We start from the raw sequence: 22,906 nt of genomic DNA on the forward strand, positions 1-22,906 counted from the left end.
TGTAATTTACTGTAATTATCCAGTCAACCTAAAGACACCCAAGACATCCTAGATCAGTAATTGTCCTTGTGGTTTTTTAAAGTTTTTTTTTTTTTTTTGTAAAGTTTAGATAAACTTTAACTAGATTGAACCCAGTGTTTTCGAGCAAGTGCATGTAATGTCTGAGAAAAAAAACACATTTAAATATCCTTATCTTTGACAATTCCTTGTAAAATATGACATGAATAAATAATATAAAAGAAAATACACATGGTTCAACTTTAATTTGGTGATATTTTTAGTCAGTGACAATAGAGAAACAAGACCTGTGCTCAGTTTTCAAACGCACTTATAAAGAAGTAAAAATGTAAACACAATATTTTGACAATATAGTTTTTTATACAGTTAAATAACAATTAAATGTAAACTTACATTAAAAAGGTAAAGCGCATGTATGATAAAATAGAGGAAGGCAACAGTTGGTAACATTTTAAGAGTGAATGATTAATTTTATTAATTTTAGCACATTAAGGCAGCTCAAGCATTGGTTAAAAACTGTCTGTTCTTAAATTTTATTTAGGAACTAATGCATTTTAATATCTTATACTCTTCAGCTTTTTTTTTTTTTTACTTGAAACTTATATTGAAAATGTCATCTCCTACCTGACATCCACTGCGTCCTCCATGACAGTCATATCTGTCTTACACTTGGCAGAAGGGTTGATGGCCAGCTCAGCGGGAGGAATGACAAAGCTTTTGCTAAGTGGCAGCCACATGCCTTCTCCAAGAGTATATGTGAATCTGACACACAAAAAGGCACAGTAAATATTTCGACCTGTACTTCTACATTTTGAGACAAGAAAATAGGCATTTGGATGACATAGTTTTACAATTCTTTTTCTTTTCTTTTCTTTTATTATTTAGAGAAAAAAAGAAAAAGAGAGGATACCCTGGAGGTTAAATTGAAATTCTGGGTAGGAATCTAAAAATGGAGGTGTCTAGGGTAATAACAAACGACACATGTTCAGACTGAAAAAAGAGACGATGATTGAAGAGAATTTCTGCCAAGAAAAAAAAAAAAAATCATACATCCCCAAGAGAGACTCCCACGTCCCCATTCATCCCCATGAGAGACTTCCATGTACAGTATGTAAAAACATTTATTCACTTGGTTTATTGTTTCCGCCTCTGCACAGTTGCGCAGGGGTTTAACAAATAATGTGTTCTTACTGGTCCATCTAAAGGTTCAAATTGATTGTATTCTTAAGTTGACCGGAAAAAAAAAATAGCTTCCTATCTCCTACATTTCTCTGCTGAAAACTCATATATAACAGCATTTCCAGTTTGACCCTCACTCTAGAACAGTAGCACATTTTAAAATTTCAGTCATTACTGGAAAGCTTATCTGACCTTGAAACCCCCCCTGGTTTTACTGCTGAGAGACGTCCAGGCAGATAAGATCAAGTTGTGGGTGGATATTCATAGAGGACTACAAAAAAAAACAGCAACTTAGCATTGTAAAATAATGCCCAGAACAGAAGGTCCAAAGAGTTTGTAGGAGTAATTGAAAACTGGCACATATACAAGCTAGCTCTCTTTTATTTCACTTCAATTCACTTTGGAGGTTTCAACATACCGTCATAATATTCAATTAATAAATGCAATTGTGCCCAGAACTGACTTGCATACAATGGAAAATGTGTCTAAGACACAAGTATGAACAGGCTTTTTTTTTTTCTTTCTGAAAACAGGCATTCAAAATAGCCAGGATGTACTTGAATGATTCATTGACATATTCACTCGCTGATTCATTCATTCATTCATTTGCTTTTCCCCTGTAAACTCAACTATCATTACCTGTCCTGTACCCCAAAGACCTCAGGAAGTCTGTTCATATATGAGCTAAACAATCACCTCAGTAATTCTGTTTGCATAAAATGCATTATGCCAGCTAAAATACTGTATGATTACAAAATTGAATGCTTTTAGTTCTCTTACGAGAGGTTCTCTCGTATTGCGTAAGCTAGCTTACGCTACGGGAAAGATTCATCTTTGCTGAGAAGTTGAAGCCAAAAAATTATTCCATAATTTTGTAATCATTGTCAACGCAGTCTCTTCTGAGGCAGACCATGAGCGGGCTAGCTAGCGGCTCATTGGTTCGCTCAGAGAGAATGCACGAACCTATGGGAGAGCGGCGCTGAGTCCGCGGCCAATGAGCGGACGGCGCTCGCTCACTGCGTCACAGCCCGCCAAAAGGGGCGTGGCTACAGTGTATAAAGGTCGCTCTCCCAGCTCGTTCGTTGATTCTTTTTCATTCAGCGAGCTACACGCATCCGCTGTCCTGGGAAGAAGCCGCCGTCGTTGAGAAGGCACCGTCTAGCGAGCTCCGGAGTCTGAGGAAGCCGGCCGTCTGCCACCTTCAGCCGCCCAGCAAGCTAGCGCCATCCGACGCGTATCCTTTTTTACTATTCCATATTCCTAAAAGAGCCGAGCGTCTTTTTCAAGATGCCTCGAATTTCCTGCGGCTCATGCCGCTCTTCACTCGAGGAAGGAGACCGCTTCTGCGTTCTCTGTTTCGGAGTGGAACACGCAGAGCTCGCCCTCGCCAACGGAGGATGCGACCACTGCGAGGACCTGCCTCCGTCTTCCCTGCGGGCTCGACTACAGGCAGTCAGAACCGCTCCCGCGCCGCCTCTCACTTCGCCACGGAAGAAGAAACGCCGCTCCCAGAGGCCGCCGGAGCCCCCTGCGGATCCATGTGGGCCGCCGCCGCCGCCCACCGACCGCTCTCCCTCTCCACCCCTGCCGGACTTACAGTTGCCGCCGAATGGCCGCTCTGTCGCCTCCGACGACACCGCGGATGAGAAGGACTCTTGTTCGCTGCACCCTTCTGACAGCGAGGATTGGTCGTCGATCGGCTCATCGACGAGAGAGTCTGCGGGGACCCGCGCCGGCATCGAGGAGGATCTATCGCGCCTCCCTTCGCAGGCCATCAACCGCCTGGGTCTCGAGTGGTCTCCTCCCCCCGAGCAACCACCGAACCGGCGCTCGACCCCCGCCTGCAGCCGGGCTGCACCATTCCTGCCTGAGCTTCACTACGAGCTCACTAAATCCTGGAATGCCCCTCTTTCGACTCGTATCCGTTCCGAGGGGCCCGCTTCGCTCAGTGGACGGAGCCGCCGAGATGGGTTATACTGCCATGCTGCCCGCGCCTTTGCCGCCGCCGAACAGGCCGCCTCAGCGCTGCATTCCATCCAGGCGCTCCAGAGCGACATCTTGTGCGAGATGGCGAACAGCGGTAGGAACCCGCCCATCCTTTCGGATCTGAGAAGCGCGACGGATCTTTCCCTTCGCGCCACTAAAGCCGCCGCACAAGCCCTGGGAAAATGCATGGCCGCCCTCGTTGTCACTGAGAGACACTTGTGGCTCAAGCTCACCGATATGGGAGATTCAGAACACGCCCTGTTCCTCAACGCGCCTATATCTCCTACCGGGCTCTTCGGATCTGCCGTCACGGGCATCGTTGACCGCTTCTCCGAGGTTCAGAAAGCGACTCAGGCCATGAATCTGTTCTTGCCCCGCCGCTCTAGTTCTTCGACAGGCCGCTCTCACGAGCCTCCTGCCAGAACCCCACAGCAGCGCCCGCCTCAGCAAGCTCAGCAGCGCCCGCCTCAGCAAGCTCAGCAGCCCCAGCGTAGACAGGGCGGCCGCCCTCGCTCTCGCTCAGATAGCCGCCGCAGACAGCCTCCTCCCAGGGGGCCTCGACCCAAGATCGCGCTGAAGCCCGATCAACAGAAGTCTGCCTAGCACAGCTGAGAAAAGGACGGCTTCTCCCGCTGCGGCCGGATCGCCGTAAAAGCCTCACCCACTGTTAGTCCCCGTCTCACCGCTGACTGCAGTAGTGTTTACCGCCACAAACAAGCCGGTTTCCCTGCCCGCTTGCGAGCGTCTAAAAGCCGTTTTCACGGCTATCCAGAGAGTTCACAAAAGAGCATAAAAGCCTCAAGTGTAATAAATGTGCCCACAAGCATGTGCTCACGTACACACTCAAGCACCTTATGCCCAGGGTCTCTCACAGAGCCCATTCTCACGGGGCGAGCACTATCCGCTCCAGTAGCAGAGAACATAAGCACGCCCACGAGCCCGTGCGCGTGTCCCCCCTCTGCCCGCTCTGTCACACGGCCCATAAAACTCCTCTCTGAGTGTAAGTCCCGTTGCCACCCACATTATGAGCGTGCCCACACACAGTGTCCAGCCCGCGATGTGCAGCTATCAGGGCAAAATCGCCATTCAACCGCTTACGAAGCGTGGGAAGCCATCCCCGGCATCTCCCCGTGCGTTTAAGCATAATAAAGAATGGGTATCGATTACAGTTTCGTCGCCGCCCGCTCGCGCGTGCGGCTCGAATCCACTGTCAGCCGCCCGCTATGAACACGCTTCGCTTAGAAATAGCCAAGCTACTGCAGAAGGGCGCTATAGAGAGAGTCCCACCATCTATGACCGAGTCGGGGTTTTACGGCCGTTATTTTCTGGTTCCCAAGAAAGACGGCGGCCTCAGGCCGATCTTAGATCTCAGGGCTTTGAACAAAGCGCTCATGAAGAGACCGTTCAAAATGCTCACAGTCAGGAAACTCCTCGCGCACGTCCGCCAGGGGGACTGGTTCATCTCTCTAGACCTGAAAGACGCCTATTTTCAGATCCAGATAAACCCTCATCACAGGCCATTCCTACGTTTCGCCTTCGAGGGCCAAGTTTATCAGTATGCCGTTCTCCCGTTCGGCCTATCCTTAGCACCCCGTACTTCACGAGGTGCATGGATACAGCGCTCGCCCCCCTGCGAAGTCAGGGGCTGCGCATACTGATTTATCTGGACGACTGGCTGATTCTAGCAGATTCCCAGACGGAGCTGCTGTCGCACCGCACAGTTCTCCTCAACCATCTGGAAGCGCTGGGACTCTCTGTCAACTGGACAAAGAGCTCTCTCCAGCCCAGTCAAACTATTTCATTCCTTGGAATAGATTTGAACTCTATCACTATGACGGCTCGCTTATCCACACAGCGCGCGCGCCGTGTTCAGCGCCTAGCCGCGTCGTTTCAGATGGGTACCCATACATCCCTGAAATCGCTTCAGAGGATGCTGGGTCATATGGCTTCAGCCTCCGCTGTGCTACAGCTGGTTCTTCTGCACATACGCCCCCTTCAACTCTGGTTTAAGAGCCGCGTATCCCACCACGAGTGGACGACGGGCCGCCAGATGATCAAGATTACTCAGACATGTATCACTGCACTGCAGCCATGGTCAGTAAGCGAGTGATTTCAGAGGGGCGTTACCATGGGAACCTTTTTCTCGCCGGAAAGTTATCTCGACAGACGCATCCAACTCGGGTTGGGGAGCGGTTTGCGAGTGCTCACCGGCCGCCGGCCAGTGGTCGAGCCACGAGAGTTCCCTACACATAAACTGTCTGAAAATGATCGCGGTCGAGAACGCGCTGCTGTGTTTCCTCCCGCGCATACACGGTCACCACGTCCTGATTCGCTCCGACAATATGGCCGTGGTATCATACATCAACCGTCAGGGCGGCGTCAGATCCAAGAATCTCTTTCATCTGACACGCCGCATCCTATTGTGGTCCCAGAGTCACCTGCTCTCGCTCAGAGCGACGCACGTACCGGGCCATCTGAACGACGGTCCAGACAGGCTGTCCAGGAACCTGGTCTCCCCCGGAGAATGGTCCCTGCACCCTCAAACAGTCCATACGCTGTGGCGCCTATTCGGCAGAGCGGAGATAGATCTTTCGCGTCAGAAGAGAACGCTCACTGCCCAATATTCTTTTCAAGAGCGAGGACGCGCTAGCCCAGGATTGGCCCCGCCGCCCGCTCTATGCTTTTCCCCCGATTTCTCTGCTACCGCTGGTCATTCAGAGAATCAGGGACTCACGCCACTCGGTGCTCCTCATAGCCCCGCGCTGGGAGAATCAGATTTGGTTCCCGGAGCTAACGCGGCTGTCACAGACAGCCCCGTGGCCCATTCCAATCAGAGCAGATCTCCTCACTCAAGCCCGCGGCTCGATCTGGCATCCCCATCCACAGCGCTGGGCGCTTCATGCATGGGTGACCAACGACTACGCATCGAATTGCCAGAAGGGGTTTTGAACACGATCAATCACGCCAGAGCGGATTCTACCAGAAAGCTCTATGCTGCAAAATGGTCTGTGTTCTCCAAATGGTGCACCGACAAGAATGTAGACCCACGGACGTGCGAGGTTTCGTCTTTGCTAGTGTTCCTTCAGGAGATGCTGGATAAGGGCAGGTCCCCATCCACTCTTAAGGTTTACGTGGCAGCCGTCGCGGCGTTCGTTGAACCCCGGCGCGCCCAGTCTCTGGGCAAAGACGAGCTAATCATCCGCTTCCTCAGGGGAGCCAGAAGGATGAACCCCCCTCGCCCCCCTACGGTGCCGGTCTGGGATCTTTCTATAGTTCTAGAAGCTCTGAAGCCCCACCGTTTGAACCACTTGAGTCCGTGGAGCTAAAATACCTCTCGTTAAAAACCGTTCTTCTGACGGCTCTCGCCTCAGTAAAACGTGTGGGGGACATTCACGCGCTGTCTTCGAGCGCCGCGTGCCTAGAGTTTGGACCGAATGACTCCTTAGTCATTCTAAAGCCTAGACACGGTTATGTTCCAAAAAGCGATTGGTACCCCTTTCAGGGCGCAAGTGATCTCTCTATCGGCGCTGCCTGCATCCGATAGCGAACGTGACGCTGACCGCCTCTGCCCGGTTCGGGCTATCAGAGTGTACACTACACGCGTTGCCGCGTTCAGACGCTCGGAGCAGCTGTTGTGTCGTTCGGTGGCCGCTCCAAGGGACTAGCCGCCTCGAAACAGACCCTATCCAGGTGGATAGTAGACGCGATTGCCTCTGCTTATGCCGCTAAAGACCTGCCTTGCCCTCTGGGCATCAGGGCTCATTCCACCAGAGGCATGGCCTCATCGTGGGCATGGTCCTGCGGGATTTCCATTCACGACATTGTGTGGCTGCGGGATGGGCCTCCCCCTCCACTTTTGTCAGATTTTATAACATTGGAAGTTCCAGCCTTACAGGCTAAAATTCTGGCGGTCTAATACTCACAGCCCTCCTATAGAAGCCGCACTATCGGGAGTTCCATCACAACCGGCTCACCCCTTGTGTCCCCCTATGTGCTTATGCATTAGCCTACACATCACGGCCCGCTTCGCCGGCCGCCTTTGGGCGTTTTTGCACTAGATGATAACGGCCGCTATGCTGGCCGCCGTATTATCTTCATCCACTTATAGATTCCCCCGGTGTTTTTCCCCCTGGGATGCTTAGTGGTTACTAGCGCGCACGGCGTTGACCAGGTGTTCCCGTAGCGTAAGCTAGCTTACGCAATACGAGAGAACCTCTCGTAAGAGAACGAATCGGTTACCTAACGTAACCTCGGTTCTCTCTAGATGAGGGAACGAGTATTGCGTTCCCGGCCGTGCTTGCGCCACTAGCGTTTCGCTTCATGCTACAGAATCAACGAACGAGCTGGGAGAGCGACCTTTATACACTGTAGCCACGCCCCTTTTGGCGGGCTGTGACGCAGTGAGCGAGCGCCGTCCGCTCATTGGCCGCGGACTCAGCGCCGCTCTCCCATAGGTTCGTGCATTCTCTCTGAGCGAACCAATGAGCCGCTAGCTAGCCCGCTCATGGTCTGCCTCAGAAGAGACTGCGTTGACAATGATTACAAAATTATGGAATAATTTTTTGGCTTCAACTTCTCAGCAAAGATGAATCTTTCCCGTAGCGTAAGCTAGCTTACGCAATACTCGTTCCCTCATCTAGAGAGAACCGAGGTTACGTTAGGTAACCGATTCGTTTTCCAGTATTATGCATGTGTAGATATGATTTACACCTACACTGTAAGAATAAAATGACATTGTATCAAGCGTACAGGGCTTTTGAGTCACACATAGCCAACTAAGAATTGTGGATCTAGAATCTAGATAAAAAAAAATCAATAAAAACACTTGTTAGACTGAAAACACTCACTCCAATGTTGTCCAAACTGCTAATTGTTTTATAATTAATAATGTTGCTGATTTGCCAAGGGTTTGCGAGCTCCCAGCACAGATTGCGGCATGCATAAATTATGTGGTTACTCTTATATGAAGGTTGTTTTACTCTGTGCTGGCTTCATTTATGCAGGTGCTCTTGTTGTTGTTGTTCATTTACATCCTATTTGGTTTAGGATGGATAAGATTTTTAATGTTTTTGAAAGAAGTCTCTGATGCTTACTAAGGCTGTATTTATTTGATAAAAAAAATACAGAAAAACATTAATTAGGTGAAATATTGTAAATATATATATATATAGTATGTTTACTATTTATATTTTAATTTAACTTATTACATTAAATCTGAATTTTCAGCATCCAATACTTTGTCACAAGAATCTTCAGATATCATTCTAATATGCTGAACCTTATTATTATTATTAACGTTGTGCTGTTTACAGTTTTGTGCTACATTTATGATAAATTTTTCCAAGGTAATATAAAGTTCAAAAGAGTATAATATATATATATATATATATATATATATATATATATATATATATATATATATATATATATATATATATTACATTTATCTTTAAATATTGCATCAAATTTAAATGTCTTCATGGTTACTTTTGATCAATTTATCATGCCTTGCTGAAATCAAGTAACAATTTCTTTTTTAAAAAAAAGTATAAAACAAGAATAATACAAAGTAAACAGACCATGAATTAACTTCTAAAAAAAGAAGGAAAAGTAACTATAATACTCAGATTACCCTCCTTTTTTGTACTATGAATGAAATTGTCCACCTGACGCTGTTTAAAACTGTGCAATACATTGCTTTTTTTGATTACAGTTCAGTCTATTAAACTTGCATCTTTTCCTTGAATAAATAAGGCACTGCCAGCAGGATCATTTATTTATTTACCTAGGTTCAAATGCAGGTTCTTCAATTACAGCACTCTGCACTGTCACTGTGCATACTGAGCTGTACTAACATCTGAGAACTGATGATAAAAGTAGTTCACGGCATCTCATTATCTGTTTCCTCTAGTGAGACTGGGGATCTCCATATTCCCCTATAACTTATTATTACAGAAGCTGGGGAAAGCAAAATATAAACAATCAACTAATCAACAGGCTTTTTTTCATTTACATTTAAAACCTCACAGACATCAACCCACCAACAAAATATTCTTAGTTGAAAAAAATAATAATAAAATTTAATAAAAAAAACAACAGTAGTGACAGAAAGAATGCATGCAAATCAAAATGCATTATTATTATTATTATTTATTTATTTTTTTTCAGGAAAGATAACTTCTCGCATGAAAATGAGACCATTCCTATTAACACGTTAACAAAATGGATATGATTACTAGTGGATAGGTCAGAAAAGCAACTGTGGATACATTCTTTATTAATGCACCGATAACTGGAGGACTGCCAACACTCTCAGAAAAAAAGGTACGAAAGCTGTCACTGGGGCGGTACCTTTTCAAAAGGTACACTTTTGTACCTAAAGGGTGCATATTGGTACCTTCATGGTACAATTATGGTACCAATATGCACCCTTTAGGTACAAAAGTGTACCTTTTGAAAAGGTACCGCCCCAGTGACAGGTTTTGTACCTTTTTTTCTGACAGTGAATTGTGGGGAAAATGCAAAGACAATATGCATTTAATATATAGTTTAAATCTTGCACAAATAGAAAATGCAATTGTTTTGCAGTTGCACTCATCCGTCTGGATTTCTCCACATGAATCTATCACAACACACCTGGGGTGGTGCGCGTGCCTGCGTGCCTCATCAACTGTAACCACAAACTCATTTCTGTCAATATATCATCCATCATCAGCTACCGTTTACATTAAAACCAATTAAGCCTTGTTCATTTCATGTGTGCAGCGTTTTCTCCTGCTGTTTGGGGTAAAAAGATCTGTTAAAGTAAAACTTTCTTGTCGAATTTGAGACTGAAAACAGACCGATATTTTAGTGTCCATATTTATAGATTCATAATTCCATAACATGCCAAAAAGATATGTCCATACACCACAAATTTGCTGAAAACTCACCCAAGTGTTTTTAATATACAATTCAGGAAACAAAAAACAAAACGTGAAGCTTGACACATTTGGATATTGTCGTCTGCTACTGTGAAGCGGCTACAGTACATTTGAGTTTGCAGAAAAGTGACTTGTAAATGGATTATTGAACAAAATCTTGATTCGTATAAAACCACCTCAGGTGGAAGTTAAAAGGGAAAAACACATCTATCCAAAAAACGTCAGGGTACGTTTTGAACTATCTCAGCACTCTGGCTCAATAACAAACAAAGACACAACCTCAGAATAGGATGGAAAATACATAAATAACCATACAATGCAGTTCTGTTAAAAGCAGCAGTATTCGAGATTATCATGTGGGTACAGAAGTTTGCATTGGATGTTTACTGACGACGTAACGCATGATTTGAGTGTGAAAGGCTCTTTTTAACTTTGAATGGTTTGCAGATTGGAAAGTAAATGAGATTACAGAGTGATTTGAAGTGTTCATAAAACTCCAGATTAAAAAATACTGACGTTTAGTTGCACCGTTCAACACATCTTTTCTCCATCTCTCACTCTTGTACTGCCACTTTCAAAGTTGAGCAAATATCAGTCACATAATTTCTGAGTGTGATATTGAAAGCTAGATATATAAATGGATAAGTGAAGCATTCGAAATTGATTATGGCCTTTCCTATTCATTCATGGCACAAATCAATCATGTATGAGGAAAAGCTCTGTGAAATTGAAAATAAATCTTTCATTCAAGCCGTCTCACATATTCACGTCCGTGCAGGTTTGTTTGGAAATAAACCATTTAATTGTCCCAATGAAATGCATTTGTTTGGATCCCCAAAGCAAAGGGATATGAGATTTTACACTTTTGGGGGTATAGCACAGATTCCAATTACAAGATGCCCTCCCGCTCCAAATGTGAAAGAACACAGAATCATAAAATTTGTAAATAAATTTGCCTGAGATTTGTGCAAACGAATTAGGGTTGAACAATCAAAGGACTTTGCAATGTCAAGGATGAGATCTATGAATAATTCAAAATATGAATAAAAAACAATGAAGAAGATTATGCATGGCAACTGAAGGTAACTATATGTTGCTACAATTGGATTAGCACTGATATATTCCAAAACATAAACCTCACAGATTGAAACATCTCAAGTACATAAAGCAATGTAAAGTACATAACGTATTAGTCCTGAGTCTCCAGTAGCCAGAAGTAAACACTGTCAAAATCCCTTTACATGGATAACATTTGTATTTGTAAGCAAATGCAATCGGTGGCCCCATATTAAAAGTAATTATGCCATTTTCTATTTTCAATGGTTTTTTTAACTGTGAAAGGAGCTCTTTGAAGCTGAATAAAGAAATGTCAGCTTAGCCAAAATAAGTGCATTTCACAAGCTACTCCATCTCAAAAGAAACCTATTACATACTTGTCAGCACCTTTTTTTTTTTTTTTTTTTTCAAAGCTCATTTTCTGCAGTCATCCAAAATTGAATCACAATGGTACATATTTTGCTATAAGGTAGCCCCAACAAGTATTTGGACATTTAAGATAAAATTAATGATGTATGAATTGAACTGTGTTACAATTGGCACTTTTCTCAGAACTAACTTTATTTTTCTGAACTTTATTATTTGTATTATTATTAAATTACTTTTAAACTGGTTATATTTTATGTGCACTCTTATGTACACAAGTTTGGATTAAGATATGATTAAGTTAGGATTAAGATAGGACTAACTTTGTTTTAATTTATTTTCACATCCTGGCTTTATCAAAAAAAACGTAAACTAGAGTTCTCAACGGGTCGGGTCGGGGGTCGGGGCAGGTCGGCCGACAAACCCGATGGGACCCGGGGGTTCGGTCCGGGGTCGGGTCGAAAATATAAACAAATGACTTGGGTTGGGTAGGACCTCTGGCTTAATCTTTTGAATTGTAAAGTGCAAAAATAAAACACATTTATTATTCATCGCTGCTGTTCACTGTAAAGAAAGTCTGGCTGTTGCGTGCAAAGTGTGTCTCGAGGGCAGACCTGACGCATCTACATGCACACCTTTAGCCTGGAGAAGAAGATGGACTTGGTGAAAAGTAAACTTGCCGCAGGTGAATTCACCGTCGCTAGGGACGTGCCAAATAATTTTTAAAGCTTATATATTTTATTTTAAAAACATATATATATATATATATATTTTTTTTTTATTATTATTTTTATAAATAATTATTTAAATGAGCAAAATGTCCAGTTTACATGCAATGCAATCGCACCCGCGTCTCCATATCATGATCATACTGTCTGCAATATTTGCTTCACATTTATTATATCCAGGAAATTAGTTGATGAAAAATTGATTAAAATTAAGATACAATTTATACCATACGAAATTCACTTTAAGGAAAGGCTTTCTACAAAACACAATTCAGTGGTCAAAATCATGTCTGATCCATCATATCTTCCGATATATCTCACTCATGCTGTTCAATTTTCATAATCAGCATATATATATATATATATATATATATATATATATATATATATATATATATATAAACATAACATTTTAACAAACATTTTACTAAATGCGCTTATTTAATGCTTACAATATAGTGGGCCTATACAGATCTAAATATTACCATTAACAATGCTGTAGAAGTGCAGCTTATTAATAGTAAATGTTAACTAATCTAATTAAGTGTTAACGATTTTTTATAGACTGATTCAGCGGTCTCATGAGTTCAGTGTTGGACAGGTCAGTTGTTTTAACCATTCATTAAAGTGAAAATGAGTCATTCGTTTGCGTATCGGACATCTAGCCACGGAACGCTTGTGTGATTGTCTCGGCAGTTTAGGACATCGCACTTTTTTTGTGTCAATGAAAACATTTTATCAGTGGATATTTTTATTTTTTTTTTCGTTTATTGAAATGTGGTTTATGTCAGCTGAATAGGCGGAATGCTTTTTAGAGAAGATAAGGCAACCTGTTTTTTTTTTTAAAAAAAGTTATTTTACAATTCACACACCGCGATAATTCAGGAGAGAAAAAACTATACACGTGAAACTGCGGTCTTCCAACCTTTTACTATCGTGTCAAATGATTTTGATTAATATGCGTAAGGGAAAGAGAGCAAGACAGCGCTCGTGTGGTTTGAAGACGTAAGAGTGCGAGCGTGCGCGGCCTTGGTGCTACAGTATCTCTGCACGTTATGCGCCCTGTCAAGCGCCGCAGTCATTCTATTCTACATCACTCACCGATCAAAAAGGGATTTGGCTGGACAAAAATTTGAGGAGGGTGGCGTCGGGCCGTGGGCCGGGTTCGGGCAGATAACTCATGTTGATGTGTCGGGTTACATCGGGTCCGGGCTTTAAAAGCCACGGGCCATGTCGGGGTCGGGTTGTAATTTTCAGGCCCGTTGAGAATTCTAATGTAAACACTTTATCACTTGAAAAAAGGTGAAATAACCCATTAAACAGTATGCAAAATATGACAATAAGACATTTCTCATTTTATGTATTTTTTTGGCCGTAAAGGCAAACTTTTAGCCGTAAAACTATCGACATCTTCCAAATATATATGTTTAAAAATGTTTTTATTCATTTCGAACTGGGTCACAAACTTTACAGTACAAATAAACTGATATTTTTTCCTCACCTAAAAATGCGATCAGATGGTTGCTCTCCCATCACCAAGTCAAAGCCACGTTGGAAAATTGTGTATGGCCATGGGCTGCAAAACAGAAAGGGCAAAAACAAAATGAATAATTAATGCTTGAAATAATAATAATAAAAAAAAAAAAACTGTATGTCACACCATAGACTCCTCAATCATTGTTAAACAATGGCAGTCTTCACTAAGCCAAAAACCTTTAACATTGCATGACTGTGATTAAAACATTCCTTTATGAATTCACATCAAACCAGTTATGATCCTGATATGAACATTACAGAATTGCTCCCAGCAGATACAATGTAAAAACTGAGACCAACAGCAGCAACTCAGTCAGTGCTGTATATATGTGAGTGTATTTATCCAGTTCTCTATGTGAACTGATGGAAATTAATGCAGAGAGGCAGCTGTGGGGACAGGGGCTGTCACTGCAGTATAAGAGAAGAGACAAGGAGCTGATGCCTCTCTAAGTAAGCTGTTACTCACAGCAAAAGAGCACTCACAGCCTGGTTAGACCACTTCACACCACAGATCACCTACAGCTGTTTAAACAGCAACATTTGTCCTGCAGCATTCATAATTCATAACAGTTCCAAAAGCAGGAATGTTCAGAGAATCCATTACAAGATGAAGGTACTGTACAAAAATTAATTAATAAATTCATTAAAATAATAATAATAAAATAATACTGAGCACTAAAGTCAGGTTCTTTATAACATCTACATTTTTTTTTGTCTGTGCCACAAAGTTATAACATGGATTTGTAGGTAACAGTTTCAGAAATATCTTGGCACTTTGAAACTTTTGAAAAGCATTTGGCATCGGACTTTCTTTTTCCTCCACTAAGTGTTAGAGTCAATTAAAAACTGTTCACACCTTCACGGCATGCCACAAAGGGAACAAGCGCATCCAGTGCTATTCCACTTCCCTTAAGGCAATCTTACTGATTGTTCCAATTTGATTTCTAATTATCGGATCCATCTCACCAACTGTCATCACTCCCATCTTCCTCCCAATTAAAATGCCAAGGCTTTCCTCACCTTCGAGTCTTAATCAAACTGCTCCAGAGCGACAGCCTCAAAGCCAGATGAGCATGTGATACTCCCCTCGGGGAGGGTCTAATTAACTTAAATACAAGTCTTTCTGGGATTAGAAACTTGTGTTCCTAACATTTAAGCGCTTTCATTATTTCTGGACTGTCAAGAAGCAAAACGTTCTCATATTTTATGCCATTATCTCGAATTTGTGCTTCATTCATCAAAGATTGCATCAGTTCAGATGCAGTTAATCTTAACTGTTAATCTTATATTCAGTCCTCTGCTGATATAGAAATGGAAACTAATTTTTTTTTTTAAATAATTATTTTCACTTTGATCCTTTTAAAAAGTAGTTATTGGATGAGACGAATTACAACATTTCTTACACGTGTAACGCAATTTAAAAATGCACAATACATATACATACATCTCATTGGTTTACTGAAATGCAAATCACTGTCACACAAATCTAAAATGACCCAGAGCTTTACTGCACTAATCCATTTTCCAATTCCAGAGGAAGAAAATTCATGCAAAAAAAAAAAAAGCTAATTAATTCAAACAAGCCAATGTAATTTCCCTCCAGTGTATAACACATGGCTGGCTATCAGCACTGGAGACATTTTTACTACAGATAAGAAGCACAACCAACTTCGAGGTGGCAGATACCTGATTATTGTGCTGTTGTATATCAGAGTCGACACAAGATGCTTATGGTACTCACCCTTGATTTGGGCCCCATTCGTTGCGAATACATAGATGCTTGTGAACAGGGTCCTTCATGTAGCCATCGAAACAGATACATTCTCCTGAAAGCAGACAATTAGTATATTTAAAACTTCATTATCAATAAGATCAAATAAAATAAAAGTATAAAAAAATGATGTTGTAAATTGGACGTCAGTTAGGATGGTACCAGCTTTCTGCCAAAATACTATTGTTAATACTGTAAAACAAACAAACAAACAAAACAAATCATCATACTGTACATTATATGAGACTTGCTCATTATTTAACCTCTTTAAAACACTGTAAAATAACTGGATGTGTTCATCCAAGCTGTTGTTAATTTGTTTTTTTAAATGTAAACATGCACTAGATGTTAGACATCTCACTTTTTCTGTATCAAGTGAACAACACCTTTAATAACCTTATTATATTTACGATTACTGTAGCAACCACTGATATATATATATATATATATATATATATATATATATATATATATATATATATATATATATTTTATTATTTTATTTTTTAACCATTAAACATTTTTGTGAGTTTATAAACGTGTTTTTTGTCTTTCAACCATATCTGCGGCTTTAAATGTACTGGAAATAACATACAATAATAAATAATAAATCATTTCTCATATTAGTGTCCAGTGTGTGTGATAAACCTCTGAAATAAGTAAAGTTACTTCTCTGGGTGTGTTTGTTTTTCTTTTTGTCCAATTTGACTTCCAGTTCAATTTTATATTAAAGGTATATGGAACCTAATTTACTGTACACTAACGAACTAACTAACTTACATTAGTTCACAAATTCCTAGTAAATACTCCACATATAAAGATAGTCAGACCCAAAAATGGTGGACCTTTCATTTAACTGAACTGAGTGGTTGCTAAAAAATGGCGGACTCACAGATCATTTCGTGTTTCAAACCATTTCAAGGTCATTGAGATGCAAGAAGTCGTGTTTCCTGGTGATAAACACAAGCAGTAAGTTATTTTCTTTGTTTTAGTTCCATTCCACTAGGTTAACCCATTCAAGTTAATGTGTGAAGCAGCTATGAACAGATTTGACTGCACAATGGAGTTCATCCCCTTCAGGGCCAAGAGAAAATGACCTCATTGTCATGTTTACATCAATTGGTGATTCTCCAGACATGCAATGCTATAAATGGGTGCTCTTAGTTTTGTGTGTGTTGAAGAATCTGCATGCACAGCAGATTTCATGTGTCAGCCCTCCTCAGTAGGGCTCATGGTTCAGAGAGGTCTAATCACTCTGAGTTCAACTGATCATTCTTGTCAGGGCAAACCGCAGCCATGTCGCTCATGATTTGGGTTCATGGGACTGACGAGGTTGCACCCTGTGAAGGAACGCGCACGCCATCCTGAAAAAAAAAAATGTGAGAAGACTAATGCAAATACAGAGGGGGCACAGAGGAAGAACGACCAACATGGAAACAAATATGTTACGAGTGGGAAGACAATGAAAATTTCAGTCAGGATTCAGACCGCATCATAGTACAGAAACTGTGCTAGTTAAAATTACAAATGATTTACTTTTAGCTTCTGACCAAGGCTGTATCTCAATACTAGTTCTACTTGATCTTAGCACTACGTTCAACACTTTAGATCATAAATACTCTTGGATCGACTACAAAACTACACTAGTGTTCAGGGACAGGCATTAAGCTGGTTTAGATTATACTCATCGGACTGTTATCATTTTGTCTGTTTAAATGGGGAAAAATCAAAGATAACGTCTGTAGACTATGGAGTACCACAAGGATCGGTGTTAGGCCCTCTGCTATTCTCAATATATATATGCTGCCACTTGGTAATATTATAAGAAAACATGGAATTAATTTACACTGTTATGCTGACGACACTCAATTATATATTTCATCACGACCAGATGAAAACACTAACTCATCTAAATTGACAGAGTGTCTCAAAGATATAAAATGCTGGATGGCTATTAATTTCAGGTAAAACGGAGGTATTACTTATTGGTCCAAAAAACTACACACAAAACCTCTTCCAAAACAACTTTAATATAGAAGGATGTCCTGTTACTTTATCCACTACAGTAAAAGACCTGGGTGTTATACTAGACCGCAACTTGTCTTTTGAACATCATATTTCATATTTTACAAGAACAGACTTTTTTCACCTCAGAAACATTGCTAAGCTACATAACATGCTATATGTTTCTGATGCACAAAAGTTAGTTCATGCATTCATGACCTCGAGACTAGATTACTGTAATGCTTTATTAGCCGGTTGTCCTGCATCCTCAATAAACAAGCTACAGTTAGTGCAAAATGCAGCAGCTAGAGTTCTTACTAGGTCAAAAAAAAAGATCATATAACCCCAATTTTATCATCTATACACTGGTTACCTATTAAGTTCCGTATCAATTACAAAGTACTACTACTAACCTATAAAGCCCTAACTGGTTTAGCTCCTGTGTACTTAATGGACCTTCCATCGCCTCTTCAAGATCACTAAATTCAAGGCTTCTAGTCATTCCTATTATATCTAAGTCCACTAAAAGAGGGAGGGCGTTCTCGCATTTAGCTCCAAAACTCTGGAATAGCCTTCCCGATATGGTTTGAGGCTCTGACTGTCTGACTCGCTGTCCCGGTTTAAAACTAGATTAAAGATGCATCTCTTTAGCCAAACAGTCACATAATGCTTACCTTTTATTTCTCTGTTAAATCAGATCGAATGCATTTAATATTATAAAACTTGAAGAGTCTGTAGGTTATTTGTATAGGTTGCATAGTATTTACAGTCATTACGTTCCCTTACGTGGCATGAATGATGGGTGGTTGAGCAGATATTGTGTTTTGCGGTAGGTGGTATGCCATACGGAACCATTGCCACTGAAACTGAATTAATACACCAGTGGGGCTCGACAGCCTTAGTCAAATGGGTTGGCGAGTATGGTTGGGTTGCGGAGAGATTGTGGTTGTTAACATCAAGTTTTTTAACATCTACTCTTGTGTAATGGAAATCATTCTGAACATCAGCTATGCTAATTATTTCCCATTTGCCTTTCTGCTGTTATCTCGGTGTTATGCCCTAAATTATTACATGATTAACTAAATGTATTTTTCCATGTACTTTTCAGTAATGCACTTTCTGTAAAGCTGCTTTGAAACAATATATATATATATATATATATATATATATATATTGTGAAAAGCGCTATACAAATAAATTTGAATTGAATTGAACAATGTGTGGAAAAGGCTAAAGAAACATTTGATATCTTCTGACATTTTTTTGCAAAGCAGTAGTCATCAATATGTTTGCAATTCCAGTGATTATGTGCCCAGATTTGCTAATGGAATATATAAGTGACCTTAAATTCTGCATTATGCAGACTAATACTGGTTTACTTCTCTCTTATTAAACCTTTGCTAATATATTAATACAAACGACTGTTCATAAGTTTGGTGTCAGTATGATTTAAAATAAATGCTGTTCTTTTGAAATTTTTATTCATCAAATAATCATAAGAAATTTTTGAGAGGCACAATATTGATAATGATAAGAACTGTTTTTTTAGCACCAACTCAGTCAATTAAAATGGTTTCTAAAGTATCACGTGACACCGAAGAATGGAGAAAAGGCATGTCATAAACTTTAAATTACTCTACTAAATGTGTATTTGTCCGCTTGAAATATTACTGATCATGGGCACAATTTGTCAGGGCCAATATAATGTCAATCACTACACTATTCTATTTGCATAGTTAACTGTTTTAGCTTTTTCCAAAGTAATTTGTAAAACTGTGTACCACAGGTAATAATAGCATTTTTTATCAATTCAAATGAGTTGTAGGGAGCCTTTATGACTCTGGGTGGTAAATGACAATTTTGCCAGGAAACATGTACCCAGTGGCTCTGTGATTGACTGTTCATAATTGATATCCAGCAGGCACTCAGCTAGAGCTGTATGCATACGAAATGCATACCTTTTTAATTAATCTCTTCACAGAATATTTGCAGAAACAGTGTTATATATATATGTATATATATAGTAAGTCATAAGAAGCCTATAGAACAAAACCTCTACTATGCTAACCTCTATGCAGTCTAGGTAACAATCTGTAGGGAATTCTTTCAAATGTAACTAATCAGGACCCCAGCAGGAAGTAAACAAAAAAAAACAAAAAAACACTTCTCAAGCTTTTAAGATGTTAAAATTTAATTCATAATGTGTGTTACAGTACTTCCATGTTTGTTTATTTAGTCCAGCCATGTGACAAATATACATAATAAAAGAAGAAAAAAAAGATATTCAGCTTTGAAGCATAAAAGAAGTTAATTATTTGTATTGACGCAGCATGGGAATCTAACTGCTAGAAACAATGTGTCAAAATTGCTTAATACCTTGAAAATGTACTGCAGAGTGCAACAAAAGTGTCCTGCAGTGTGACATGCTGTACTCCAGCTTAACTGTTTTCTGAATGTTTCTATTTGTATTATTTATTTATTGTGCAAGTAGTTTTCGAAACCTCCAATTAATTAAGAGACTAGTGAAATTAAAAGTCAAAGCTACAAATGGTGAACCTAAAATAGATTGTCACCAGCTTCTAAAACGACATTCACTTAAAAAAAGAAAGAAATGTATTTAACCTAAAACTAGGCATATAATATATAACAACATCTATATATTTTCAAAAAAATTATATATACAATAACTGTATATTTTCAAAAATGAATATATAAAATAACCATAACTTTTCAAAAATGAAATAATGGCCTTTATATTATCATTATACTAAAAGCAAAAGATGTGATTGCAGTTTCTGGAAAATATGTTGTTTGCATTAACTTGACAGCATATATTATGTTTCTATTCACTATAAGGACAATGCATGTACTGTATAATTCTGAAATATTCAATTCAATTTAAATTAAATTTTATAGCACTTGTCAAAAAAAAAAAAACACATTAAAGCTGCAGTAGGGAGTTGATTTAAAACATTGATTTATAATGACAAATATGTAAAAAAATAAAAAATAAAAAAAAATGCAAAGGTTACCTACAACAGCTTTAATGTCCATGTTCAACAACAAACCAAATCTAACAACTTGCGAAAAGGCAAACAAGGCGTAATGATTGTACTGTACAAAATACAGCTGATTTCTCCATTTATTTTGTTTATTTATATTTGTGTATGTACATGTGTGTAAAAAAAAAACTACAAAAAAAGACTAAACTGGATTTAGACAGAGAAAGTGACTGTGTAGAATTACTTATTAATGAAGTTTTTAAGTCCAGAGTAATTCCTTTCCGCGACCACAGAGAGAGAGTCTGTAGGGGATCTATTATTCAGTCATATTAATTAAACGAAAGTGCAAGGATCAGGTGGCCTGAGACACAACATCGCATGTTCTTGTTTAATAAATGTCCCCTGAAGCCTGATGGGAATGAGGGAGGTGAACAGGGGCTCTCAGAGGCCTGTTATCAGTCCAGTTCTCATCTCAGCTTTTACACATCCTCTGTGCCTCTGATTTACAATCTTTTTTAAAGCGCACAGAGCCCCAGTTATTGTCGCTCTCCATCCCCACTTTCATCAGTATCTCCCTCTCCTGTTTGATTGAGACAGTCTTACGGTTTACACACGCTGAGCCTTTCATTAAGAATGCATCATACAAAAAAAAAAAGCACAATGCAATTATTGAACCAAGGCCTCATCCTTTAGATTTCATTTGTGAGAAAACCAAGGCATGTTCCCCAAGGTCCAATTTTGATTCATTTATCTTTGGAAGATTCTCTTTTCAAAGCCCAATGGAGCTCCTCTTTTGAATTATGGATGCAAACGGGCGGATCTTGTCAACAAATGATAACAATGTTGGATTGATTCCAGCTGCAGATGATCAGAAAAATTCCTGTAAAGCGAATGTATTACCATTCATTTGGATGTACCTGGGTGCCTGTTGACTATGTTTTGCCTGACAGGAAAAAAATATTAAAATGAATTGATCAAACTCAGCTTACAAACTTGCAATCTTTGGTGGGAAAATGCAGATAAAACTTCTGCCCACTGCCTGAGATTATTCATCAACACTGGACCGTCAAGTTTTATAGTTATGTGGTGTGTACTGTTTTTTTTTTTTTCTTTTCTTTAACAATAAAACGTTTGAAATAAAGGAACTGGAATATGATGCTAATCTAATGCCAATAACCTCCAAATCTAAAGTCCCAAAGTATCCAAAAATATAAAAGCAGCTATTTTAAAAAAAGAAAGAAATAATTGTCTTTTTTTATGTCAACACTGTATTAAAACCAAAAGGAATGATTAAAATGTCTGGGAAATTTTACTTCAACTTTAATTTACACAAACTTGAGCGCATCTGGTTTTTCTACCTAGGATATTTGTATAGAAATATGACTGTCAATAGAGTGAAATAATTACAATTAATCAAATTCAAAATGTATAATATGCAATCTATTAAAGTTGTGTTAAAAGTGTAAATAAATCCATTTTAAATTACTCTGTTTTAAAAACACTTGAAAATGAGAAATTGAAAATAAATTAAAATGGGTGCGTGTTCTTTTTAAATAGTATTATTATAAGTAAATTGCTTCTGAGATCTTAGATGGTCAAAGTGCTCACATACAAATACCCAATTCCTGAATCTAATCAAGTATCGTCTAGAATAGTAATGTTTCTCTGGCTCGGAATATCCTAAAGGCATTCCATTTGATCTGTGCTGTGCCTGATTTACGGCCCAGCCATGAATTACAAAAAAAAAAAAAAAAAAAAAAAAAAGATAATTCAAATCCAGGTCACTGAAGCTGTATAAGCCCAAGTCTTACATTACAAAGATTCATTGTCAAGCATTACTGTCCTCACAGCTCTCACTCAATTAAGCTTTCATTACTTAATACTGTTCACTCAAGAGAGACACCTTCAGAAAAATCTGCAAATGAAATGACAGATGAATCAGAGCTATGCCTCTCTCTCATCCCTTCTGCTCTTTAAAGGAAGCTGCCTTACAGCTGCAGTTCATTGAGCACATTGATTTTACACAGTGGAGGGGAAGGACACTCGTTCGCTAGGGCGGAGTGGTGGAGCGAGACATTATTTTATGATTAATTAGTTGAAGATACAGACTAATAAAGGCAAGGCAAAAAAAAAATATGCTTTTCACTTTTTCTGATTTTTTTTTTTTTTTTTTTAGAGTTCCCAAAGTGCAGTTTGAAGGGATAGTTTAGCTAAAAGAATAGTACATTTCATTTGTTTTAAACCTGCATGACTTTCTTCTGTGGAACGATATATATATATATATATATATATATATATATATATATATATATATAATTGATCTGAATAATTTTCCCT

General features: G+C 39.8%; 1 protein-coding gene across 3 annotated transcripts in view; it reads right to left on the reverse strand.

The window, feature by feature from the left end:
- Positions 1-22,906, reverse strand: part of astn1 (astrotactin 1) — a 225,066-nt gene that overhangs the window by 132,820 nt on the left and 69,340 nt on the right. For all 3 annotated transcript variants that reach the window (XM_039654609.2, XM_039654610.2, XM_039654608.2), the window contains 3 exons: positions 15,534-15,618; positions 13,758-13,832; positions 643-780 (listed from right to left, as the gene is read on the reverse strand). In XM_039654609.2, the coding sequence (XP_039510543.1) occupies positions 643-780; positions 13,758-13,832; positions 15,534-15,618 (298 nt within the window). The remainder of the gene's footprint in view (positions 1-642; positions 781-13,757; positions 13,833-15,533; positions 15,619-22,906) is intronic.

This window comes from Pimephales promelas, chromosome 5, assembly GCF_988280905.1.
Source record: "Pimephales promelas chromosome 5, fPimPro1.hap1.1, whole genome shotgun sequence".
NCBI lineage: Eukaryota > Metazoa > Chordata > Actinopteri > Cypriniformes > Leuciscidae > Pimephales > Pimephales promelas.